The 12,294-nt window shown below is 42.4% G+C and overlaps 1 protein-coding gene across 1 annotated transcript in view; it reads left to right on the top strand.

The window, feature by feature from the left end:
* LOC141173725 (solute carrier family 13 member 1-like) overlaps window positions 1–11,594 on the top strand; it is an 86,417-nt gene extending 74,823 nt beyond the window's left edge. The window contains exons 15-16 of the mRNA XM_073658109.1: window positions 9,502–9,639; window positions 9,763–11,594. Of these exons, the coding sequence (XP_073514210.1) occupies window positions 9,502–9,639; window positions 9,763–9,903 (279 nt within the window). The 3' untranslated portion in view covers window positions 9,904–11,594. The remainder of the gene's footprint in view (window positions 1–9,501; window positions 9,640–9,762) is intronic.
* The last annotated feature ends 700 nt before the right edge of the window (window positions 11,595–12,294 follow it).

Genomic DNA, 12,294 nt, shown 5'->3' with positions numbered 1-12,294 from the left:
AAGATGTAATGACGGCCATCTCCCCAGTGTCTTTACCTGACATGCAGCCCCATATCATCAATGACTGTGGGAATTTGCATGTTCTCTTCATACAGTCATCTTTATAAATCTCATTGGAACGGCACCAAACAAAAGTTCCAGCATCCTCACCTTGTCCAATGCAGATTTGTGATTCATCACTCAATATGACTTTCATCTAGTCATCCACAGTCCACGATTGCTTTTCCTTAGCCCATTGTAACCTTGTTTTTTTCTATTTAGGTGTTAATGATGGCTTATATTTAGCTTTTCTGTATGTAAATCCCATTTCCTTTAGGCGGTTTCTTACAGTTTGGTCACACCCATTGACTCCAGTTTCTTCCCATTCGTTCCTCATTTGTTTTGTTGTGCATTTCCTGTTTTGGAGACATATTGCTTTAAGTTTCCGGTTTTGACGCTTTGATGTCTTCCTTGGTCTACCAGTATGTTTGCCTTTAACAACCTTCCCATGTTGTTTGTATTTGGTCCAGATTTTAGACACAGCTGACTGAACAACCAACATCTTTTGCAACATTGCGTGATGATTTACCTTCTTTTAAGAGTTCGATAATCCTCTCCTTTGTTTCAATTGACATCTCTCGTGTTGGAGCCATGATTCATGTCAGTCCACTTGGTGCAACAGCTCTCCAAGATGTGATCACTCCTTTTTAGATGCAAACTAATGAGCGGATCTAATTTGATGCAGGGGTTAGTTTTGGAAATGAAAATTTACAGGGTGATTTCATATTTTTTTCCTCAGAATTGAGTGATTCCATAATTTTTTTCCCTCTGCTTGATCTGAAAAAAATTATCCTTACTGAGTACCACATTTTTAAACTTGATTTCTTTTAGTGTTTCTTAAAGCCCTAAAGTTGCCATTTGAAATGACTTTAGTTTTGTGCCATATCTGTGATCTGCTTTTTTTCAACAACATTAAGCAACTGAATGAACATCCTCCGAGCCTGGTGATTCCATAATTTTTGCCAGGGGTTGTATTATATAGAGTCATTACAAACAGAGTGATCTATTTCAAGTGTTTATTTCTGTTAATGTTGATGATTATGGCTTACATCCAATGAAAACACAAAAGTCATTATCTCAGTAAATTAGAATACTCTATAACAACAGCGTGAAAAATGTTTTTAAAATCTGAAATGTTGGCCTACTGAAATGTATGTTCAGTAAATGCACTCAATACTTGGTCGGGGCTCCTTTTGCATCAATTACTGCATCAATGTGGCGTGGCATGCAGGTGATCAGCCTGTGGCACTGCTTGAGGTGTTATGGAAGCCCAGGTTGCTTTGATAGCAGCCTTCAGCTCGTCTACATTGTTGGGTCTGATGTCTCTCATCTTCCTCTTGACAATATCCCATAGGTTCTCTATGGGGTTGAGGTCAGGCGAGTTTGCTGGCCTATCAAGCAGTGATACTGTTGTTTTTAAACCAGGAATTGGTACTTTTGCCTGTGTGGACAGGTGCCAAGTCCTGTTGGAGAATGAGATTTCCATCTCCAAAAAGCTTGTCGTCAGAGGGAAGCTTGAAGTGCTCTAAAATTTCCTGGTAGACGGCTGCGCTGACTTTGGTCATGATAAAACACAGTGGACCTACACCAGCAGATGACATGGCTCCCCAAACTATCACTGATTGTTAAAACTTCACACTAGACCTCAAGCAGCTTGGATTGTGTGCCTCTCCACTCTTCCTTCAAACTCTGGGACCTTGATTTCCAAATGAAAATTAGAACTCTGGGACCTTATGGAGTGTGTTACCGACTGCCTTCTGGACATCTGTCAAGTCAGCAGTCTTCCCCATGATCGTGGAGCCTACTGAAACAGACTAAGGGACTTTTTTAAAACGCTTTGGAAGCCTTTGCAGGTGTTTTTTGTTAATTTTAATTTACTGAGATAATGACTGTTGTGTTTTCATTGGCTGTAAGCCATAATCATCAACATTAACAGAAATAAACACTGGAAATAGATCACTCTGTTTGTAATGACTCTGTATAAGTTATGATTTTCACTTTTTGTATTGAAGAACTGAAATAAATTAACTTGTTGATGGTATTCTAATTTAGTGAGATGCACCTGTACATATGTAGCTAAGGTCATCAGTCACAGGTCAGGTGAAAGGAGCAGGGCTCAGGTCTCATTGTTTGAACATTATTCAATTTACATAGTTTGTACCCCCATGCTCTTGTAAATCAACAACTAGCTGGCTTAGTACAATATGCAATTAGCATAGTAACAAACATCATTGTTCCCCTGAGTCACTGTCCTTCTTGACCAGCCAAAGAAATACATTCAAAAGTCAACACAAACACAATAGTGTATTTCTCCTGGCTTAACAAATCTAGACGTCTGGGTAATTAAGATTAGAAGCTGTGTCATCACATTCCCTTTTAAAGAGGACCAGTGCCCCAGATATGTGTTTTTAGCAAATGTTTGTATTCTCCATACAGTAACAATTCTGGAGCTGCTTTTTCTTAGGACTCTGGAATGAGTGATTCCGTTGTTATAACCTTACTAGCTATTGAGCCCTTTCTATTCCCGAGTGGCGAGCATTTTTATTGATATATGGTCTCCCATCCTGGTATTTGTGCTGCCCCCATCCTGGTATTTGTGCTGCCCCCATTGTGCTGCCCCCATCCTGGTATTTGTGCTCCCCAATCCTGCTCCCCCATCCTATTATGTGCTGCCCTCATCCCTATCCTGGTATGCATGGCACGCCTCATCCCTATCCTGGTACGCATGGCACCCCTCACCCCCAATCCTGGTACGCATGACACCCCTTACCCTCAATCCTGGCATGCATGGCACCCCTTATCCCCAATCCTGGCATGCATGGCACCCCTTATCCCCAATCCTGGCATGCATGGCGCCACTCATCCTGGTATGTATGGCTCCCTCATCCCTCATCCTGGTATGCATGGCCCCCCTCATCCCAATCCTGGTATGCATGGTACCCCTCATCCCCCAATCCTGGTATGCATGGTACCCCTCATCCCCCAATCCCCGTATGCATGGCCCCCCCAGATCCCTATCCTGGTATGCATGGTACCCCTTGTCCCCCAATCCTGGTATGCATGGTACCTCTCATCCCCCAATCCTGGTATGCATGGTACCCCTCACCCCCCAATCCTGGTATGCATGGTACCCCTCACCCCCCAATCCTGGTATGCATGGTACCCCTCACCCCCCAATCCTGGTATGCATGGTACCCCTCACCCCCCAATCCTGGTATGCATGGTACCCTTCATCCCCCAATCCAGGTATGCATGGTACCCTTCATCCCCCAATCCAGGTATGCATGGTACCCCTCGTCCCCCAATCCTGGTATGCATGGTACCCCTCATCCCCCAATCCTGGTATGCATGGTACCCCTCATCCCCCCAATCCTGGTATGCATGGTACCCCTCATCCCCCAATCCTGGTATGCATGGTATCCTCTGCACATAAAAAAAAAAAAAATAAACACTTATACTCACCTTTCTTCCCTGTGCTCCAGCGCTGCTGTGTCCTCTTCTGCCGGGGGAGGAGTGCGGCAGAAGAGGACACACTGTTAATGTGTCTTTACACTGTAAATCTGTCTTCAGTAAAATGGTGCCGGATAGCGCTGTGCGCATGCACCGATTCTGACGTTTTCACTCCACCCCCGGTCTCCGGCCAGAAGAGAGGTGCCACGGCAACGCTCCTCTCGGTCAGGTAAGTATGTAGGTATGGCGCCAGAGATCGCGGTATGCGTTCAGTGTCTACGCATACCGCGATCTCCAGCACCATACACTCCTCTTACCTGTAACGGCTCCAAGCTTTCTTTTGTCTGGAGCCAGACTTTGCGTCGCGCATGCACAGTCTATAGAGGCTTCAGACAGAGGGATGCTTGGCCGGTTATATTATAGATATTATCGAATATGTTCTGGCACTGTTGGGCTGATTTCGGGATAAACTAATTTAACACGTAGAATGGTAACTCCCAATTGTCAGTTTGCATGCATCCATTTCAAAGTAGAACAACAGGGGATCATCAGACTGCAGAGTTTTGAGAAAAGCTGTTCTGGAGTTGTTATGGAGAATATGAGCATTTATTATTACAGACATGCCAGAAGAGGCTCGCTCTTTAATACATATGAAGAAAGACGGAATTGTGCGGTGTAAGTGAAGCGCTAGAACAACTAGACAGGGGATTAGGTTATAATACACAAACCTTTTATTGTTTAGTACGCTCTCTAACGCCACGACGCGTTTCGATAGCGGAAGCTATCTTCCTCAGGTATATGCATATGGACATCTTTGCAATTTGTTTTCATTAGATTTGTTAGCCATTTGACATCTGAAGCCTCTATGATCCCCTGCACATAACTGGCTGCTGAATTGGTTAACTATGAATCTGTCAGCGAGCTTGTTCTGACAGCAGAGTTTATAAGTGGTCTTCTATCTTCTCTTGAGCTGATATATGACTATATGAAAGTTTAACACAACTTTGATGTGGTCATAAATCAGCCATGAAGAGTTCTGGAAAAGAAACCTAAGAATTGACAAACTTGCTGTCAAAAGTAACTCTCATTATGTCATGTCCAGCTGCTAGATACCCTCCTCGTGTCATATTCAACTAAGTTGGGCAGTCTTGTTCTCTGTGTTCATTTGTTCTCGGTGCTCATTACTTTAAAAATGTTTAAATTGTTCTTTTTAGAGCTTTGGTAGAAAATATATGTGCACATTCAAACATATTAAAATACAATTTATTGGTCAATGACATAATACAAGACCAAATACATACCCCAGTAACGCTTCTCTTAGGCTGCTTGCCCACGATCCGGATTTAATGCGTTTCTGCGGCTGCATTTCCGCATAAAAAATGCATGTTAATTTGTCAGCCATGTTTCCCAATGATAATCCGCATGTGCTGCGCACATGCTGCGGAAATTTCCGCTGCGGATTATCATTGCATAAAAATCCGCAGCACTACCATTAATTTTGCGGAATCGCGGCAAAATCGCCGCCATTGACTTTCATTGAACCGCATAACATCCGCATGCATACAAATATGCATGCGGATGTTATGCAATTCAATGCGCGGATGGTACCCGGGTTTGGAGAAGAGGAGACTCTCCTCCAGACCCGGGTACCATACTACCTGTAGTTAAAAAATAATTAAAATAATTAAAAAAAAAACATATACTTACCTTCTGATGGCCCCCTGTCTGCTCCCGACGGCGCTGCTGGCTCTACGGCTGCTCGCGGTGGTGTAAAAGGACCTTCCATGACGTCATTTAGTCATGTGACAGGTCACGCGACCGCCGACGTCAGCGGTCGCGTGACCTGTCAAATGACTAAATGACGTCATGGAAGATCCTTTTTAGAGCACTTTGAGCCGCCGAAGACAGTGGATGCACCAGAGAAGGAGACCGGGGGCCATCGGAAGGTGAGTATAATGTTTTTTTTTTTCAACATTTTTATTCTTTTTTTTTTTTTTTACTATTGATGCTGCATTTGCAGCATCGTAACTTGGTCACACAACAAATCCATGCCGGTTGCATGGATTTATATAGTGTGACCAAATTGTCAAGCACTTTTCCAAATGATGCTAAAATCGCTAGGAAAAGCGCTTGACAACCCGCATGCAAAATCGCATGTTCAAAACGCTTCACAAACGCTTCTACATAGCAGAAAAAACTGTAAATGTAAAATCCGCATGTGTTTTTTCTGCCAGGGAGATGCAGAAACGCTCCTCAGCATTTCTGCATCGTTGGCACTTAGCCTTAAGGCTATGTCCACACGACAAAACTTTTTCAGGTAGGGGGGGGTGGCTGGGTACTCTGGCATTCCATTTTTCATTCGGATTCGTGATGGAATGATGTTTGATGCCTCTATAGGGTTTATATCCCTTTTCATAATATTATTTCACTATATCTGATAATTTGAGTACATTCACCTGCCTTAAGTGCTAACCCCCTGGTCTTCCTCACTGTTGTTCATACATTTGTTAAGAAGTTTTCTTAAATATTCCATTGCTGTATTATATCTAACCTAATTATATAGTGTTATACATACCAAGTCTCTGGTACACTATCCACCTGAAGTGTAATTTGTCAGCAGATTTTTCTATATAATGTGAGAGAAGCATGGTGAAGGGACTGAGCCTCATTTCAGCAATGTGTCACTTACTAGGCTGTGTGTGGCTGTTTCCATAAAATCAGTGTTATATCAATCATAGATTATCGCTACAGGACTAGGCTTTGCATGTCTTGTACTTCACCTGCTCTATGTAACTCTGCCCCCGCCACTGCTTTGCAGCTTTAAATCAATATACAGAGTGCACAGAAAGCCGCTAATCAGTGGTGTGGGCTGGTTATACACAGATCAGCATTCAGGGCATTGTTACTTCTGCAGCAGTCAAAACAGATTTTATCAAAATTGCTGCACCCAGTAAACTAAGTGATACATGGCTGGAATCTGGGTCTCTGCCCATGCATCATGCTGCTCTTAGATGAGGTAGCAAAAGCCTGGTGACTGATTCCCATTAAGGCAAGGTGGGGAGAATGGATTACAGGTTGTCTTTTTTTTTTTATATAACTTTTTTGGTTACTACCCACAAGTAAGTTTACTAATGTAGAGGACAATGAAATATTATTTGCTCTGGATTGATAAGGCTAAAATGAATAGTTAGATATAGAGGTTAAATAAAAGAGGTGTTGACCAAGTGAGATTAAAAAGAGTAGCACAATTTTATTAATGGGATAATAACAATAAAGGATAAGGGAGGGGGAATTTTAAAAGGACGATTGATAAGCATAATTGAAGCCACACGATGGAGTAGGCAGTGGGTGGTGACTGTAGAGTGGAGGTAGGTATATTGCGTGTCCTGGTAAGGTGGACGAGGTCCCGGATGTTGTCTGGTTTAGGAGAGACGGGACCTAGTAATCCACTGGGGAGGGAGAAGGAATGGTAGGAGCCTGGAGAGAAAGTTGCAAGTCCAGAACAATAAGTGCACGAGTAGAACAATAAATGACCGGGTCAGAAATGATAGCGAGCAGTCAAATTACCTGGAAGGGGGGAGGCATCTGTTTTAAGAGATGGCAATGTCCGTCAGGTACGCAATACGGTGGATCCTCAAAAGTGCTGGGTAGTTTACAGGGAAAATAATGCCACGGTCTGTAGGAGGCAGAAACGTCAGAGGGGGAGGGGAGTTTGTATTGCTGTTTGGCAATAGGTTTACCTGAGTGTAGATGGCCTGTGGTTGCTACGGCAGGATAGCTACCACAGGCCATCTACATTCAGGTAAACATATTGCCATACAGCAACACAAACCCCCCACCCCCCTGACGTTTCTGCCTCCTGCAGTCCGGCGCAAATAATATTTCATTGTCCTCAACAATTACACCCAGACAATCTGTGGTTGGTTGTCCTATTTTGCAGCAGGTTGTACTAGGCTGACCTTCCAGCGCCACCATTTTAATACTGCTTAAGTTTACTAATGTTTATGCAATTCTTTACTATTTATTCTTTTGTTTATCTTTATTTATTTCTCTGAAAATGGGAAATGTTGGTTTCACTAAAAATTTCTGACTGAAAAAACCTCCAGGGTTTTCCAAGAGCAAGACTCTTCAGGACACGTTGGCATATTTTTGTCCTGAAGTCTTTTTCTGCATCTTTTTCGTCGTTCCTTAGCACTTGTTCATCTTTTTTTTCAATTGCTGTTTCTTTGGGTTTTTTTTGCGTTTTCCCAACATTTTTTTTTGTTGTATTTTCTGGTTGCATTCTCCATTCAACAATGAAGAATTCATTAGTGTTTCCGGAGATGAAAATTCTGGGAAAACTGTCAAAAGTACAAACTTGTTCCAGGCATCATTGTGCCTTTCAATTGTCTTCTCTTATTATAAAGTACTAGCTATTGAACCCGTTCTACGCCCGGGTGGCGAGCATTTTTATTGGTATATGGTCTCCCATGCTGGTATGTGCTGCCTCCATCCTGTCCCCACCATCATATCCTGGTATGCATGGCACCCCTCATCCCTATCCTGGTATACATGGCACCCCTCATCCCTATCCTGGTATGCATGGCACCCCATATCCCCATCCTGGTATGTATATGGTACCCCTCATCCTGGTATGCATGGAACCTCATCCCTCATCCTGGTATGCATGGTACCCCTCATCCTGATATGCATGGCACTCCTCATCCCTATTCTGGCATGCATTGCACCCCTCATCCCCCAATCCTGGTATGTATGGCCTCTTCATCCCTCATCCTGGTATGCATGGCATCCCATCCCTCATCCTGGTATGCATGGTACCCCTCACCCCTATTCTGGTATGCATGGCACACCTCACCCCCCAATCCTGGTATGCATGGTACCCTCACCCCCCAATCCTGGTATGTGTTTCCCCCTCACCCCCAATCCTGGTATGTGTGGCCCCCTCACCCCACAATACTGGTATGTGTGGCCCCCTCACCCCACAATACTGGTATGTGTGGCCCCCTCACCCCACAATCCTGGTATGTGTGGCCCCCTCACCCCACAATCCTGGTATGTGTGGCACCCCTAATCCCTTTCACGCTGCACACACATACAAAAAAATAAGCACTTATACTTACCTTTCTTCCCTGTGCTCCAGCGCTGCTGTGTCCTGTTCTGCCGGAGGCCGGGGGAGGAGTGTGGCACCGGAGTATGTGCGTGCCCATACCGCGCTGTCAGGTGGAATTTTGCTGAAGACACACTGCAAATGTGTCTTCAGTAAAATGGCGCAGAATAGCGCTATACGCATGCGCCGATTCCGACGCCTCACTTCTGCATCGGTCTCCAGCCAGAAGAGAGGCGCCGCGGCAACGCTCCTCCTGGTCAGGTAAGTATGGCGCCGGAGATCGCGGTATGCGTTCAATGTCTACGCATACCGTGATCTCCGGCGCCATACACTTCTCTTACCTGTAACGGCTCCATGCTGTCTTCTGTCTGGAGCCAGACTGCGCGTCGCGCATGCGCAGTCTATAAAGGCTTCAGACAGAGACACGCATCCCCGGTTATATTATAGATTGAGCGTCGTCAGAATGGATAACACCTAAAGAATGATCCGCTCACTTTCTTAACCGCTTGGCGTCTTTGCAAATCTGAAGAGATTAAATTACACTCAAAAGACTGAACATATGAACAGCAAGACGTTTTAACATAGAAATACCTATGTCCATTCTTTTGAGCATTTTCTGGGTACTTTTTCAGGTGGTTTTGCAATGGACCTGAAAAAGACGTTGTGTGCACATATCATTATGTGGAAAGGGTGTCATTTCTGGACACCCATTGGACTGTCACTTCTTAGCGAACAGGTTTATGTTTATACTGTGTATCTATATACTTGTGGTGCAGATCATACCGCAATAAACTCCTGGTTGAATCACAAAAAAATGTCAAATATATAAAATCAGTGTTAAAAAAGATGCCAATATTTCTTAGTGTTAACTTCTAACAAAGGTTGTTTTTTTTTTTTTGTGAAAGGCTGAAGGAATAGGAGTAAATCCACTTCTCGTTATCATCCCAGCTACCATAAGTGCCTCCTGTGCTTTTCTCTTGCCTGTTGCCAATCCTCCTAACGCCATTGTATTTTCCTATGGACATCTGACAGTGCCAGACATGGTGAGTAGATACTTGACATCTTGTCTCCACCTAGTGGCTGAATTGAAGCATTTTGCTTTTAGTTTTTTTTTTCTAATTTGCCTTTGTTTATTGTGCCCTTTCTACGCTTCTCCTCATCCACAGATAAAGGCAGGACTGGGTACAAACCTAATCAGCATGATGGCATTGTGGTTTGGACTTTACACTTGGGGTGTTCCCATGTTTGACCTGAACACTTTCCCGGACTGGGCATCTCACAACACATCAGCAGCTTCCATGCCGTGACAGACCTTCCCATCTACAATTCTCACGTGAAGAAGGCAGATTCTGATGGACTTCTAGGCATGAATATCAGCAGCCTGTGTCCTCCTCACGTTTTTAGCCTGAGTGTTATCTACTATTTTGGGTGTAGTGGGATTTGGCTTAAGACATGGAGAACGCTGGTTGCTTGTGTTCAGTAAAAACAGTGACACATTATAGACAGAGGTTTTATAAAGCATTAATAAACTATTAACCTAGCATCACTCCAGTGATGCCGCCTGGCACTAAAGAGCAGCACCGTTATTCTAACAATACACGTGATCTGATAACTTGGTTCTCGGAACCATTGATGCATCCGGCCTACTTCCAGAATGACCCCATTGGCCTGTCAGGGAGCTTACCAGTTCCAGGAATTACGTGTTTGTCATACATCACTTTAACCCAAAATATATACACACTCACCATCCACATTATTGAAAAGTATCTTATGTATTCAGATGTTGCCCTCAATGGTGCACACTTTTTACTGTAGTTCTAAGGCAATGATGTTCTAAAACGTAAGTAGTATTATACTGCACAAAGACTCTCAACCCTTCCTCATTTCCAAACCAGTAATTTGGTGATATTTTGTTTCTATTCATAGGCATATACTATTGAGGATGGACCCCATAGAAAAATAATATGCCCCCTCTTGCCTGTTTTTGACCCTTGATGGCTACTTCTACGCCATGCACCCTATACACATATGAATACTGGAATAACCAATACACCCATATTTTGCCAGAAATTGACAGTGGTATTGGGGGGATCTTCTGGTCCTAATGGGTTTATCCTGATCTATAGTGCCAGGCTACAATATTGCTTGAGCTCCTTGGTGATTAATTGCGACAATCAGAATTCTTGCTGTTGTTGCATGGCTTACTTCTCCCATAAGGAAACCTTAAGGTTGACTGTCGCGTGCAGAAGTAGACATGGAGCCATAGTCTGTGTGGATACACAGTGATGGTAAATACATATGCATTACAGGCCCCAGCAGAACATATACTATTAGATCGTAACCTTCATGAGAAGAACAGTCTGCAAAACCTTTGTCAGTGAAAACTGCTTAATGTTTTACTGTACTGGGATGATAGACTGGATGAAGAAAACGTCACTCATTACAGAGCTGTTACATTTGGTGCTATAGAACATGTTTGAGAAAAGGAAGAGAATAACACTTAGATTTTGCTAATAAACTAGTTTCATTGTTCTGATACCTATTGGCTGTACAGTGCAGGACTCACTGATGGCAGGTATCTCTATATGTTTAGTAGGGAAGAAGATAACACTATAGTATTGAGGTATGAAGATAATTACTACTGGAAATAACAATATCCCTTTATGGGACAGGAGCATGACACACTTGAAGCTGTTCCCTGATAATAAAGCTTTGATATGCTCTTGTTGAACTGGCATTAATCGCTGTCTGTGAACCGCAGCTGTATGCCCAGATCCATTGTACGTTCCTTTTGGCATGTGCTGGACAATGCTTTTCTTATTTGCACAGTAGGATAAAATACTTGCATTATCACAAGTCAATTGCACAAAGCTCATGTTCTGTTTGGGGTGGTTTTGTACTATAAATTATGTATCTTATTAACATGGAGAGACTGATCGGAGACTCCATCTGTTTAATAATAATAATAATTTTGAATAAAATGCAATGATTGTATTAATTATTGTCTTGGACTGATTTCCTTTTCCCTTTGTGTTAAAAAAAAAAGTTATTTTTTTATTAATATCACTTTGGGGTACATTAAATGTTTGGATTGCAGAAACCAAAAGCAGCAGTTCTGGTATATTTTCTTTTTTGGGGGGGTTTACTGTAGAGGTTAAATTTTATATTTTGATTGGACTTTTATGAATATGATGTTACTAAATATTCCTCATTTTTGTATTTATTTAACTGGTAAAAGGGGGGGTGTTTAAAGTTATATATTTTCATGTTTTTTAACCCCTTAGTGACCGGACTAACTTTTTGAAATCTGACCAGTGTCACTTTGTGGTAATAACTCTGGAACGCTTCATCATATCCCACTGATTTTGAGACTTTCTTGTGACACACGATACTTTATAATAATGGTAAATTTAGGTTAATATGTTTTTCGCTAATTTATAAAATATCAGAAATTTGATAAAAATATTTTAAAAATTGCAATTTTCAAACTGTGAATGACTATCCCTTCAATCCCAATAGTCATTCCACACAAAAACATTAATAAATAACATTTCCCTCATGTCTGCTTTACATCAGCACCATTTGTAAGGTGTTCTTTTATTTTGTTAGCATTTTAGAAGGTTTAAAAATATAGCAGTAATTTATTTTTTTCAAGGAAATTTTCAAAACTTATTTTTATAGGGACCTGTTCAGTTTTG

The sequence above is a fragment of the Phyllobates terribilis genome, unplaced genomic scaffold (genome assembly GCF_046119375.1).
Source record: "Phyllobates terribilis strain yellow unplaced genomic scaffold, ASM4611937v1 Scaffold_13__5_contigs__length_258822181, whole genome shotgun sequence".
NCBI lineage: Eukaryota > Metazoa > Chordata > Amphibia > Anura > Dendrobatidae > Phyllobates > Phyllobates terribilis.
This window is presented reverse-complemented; position numbering and strand designations above follow the sequence as displayed.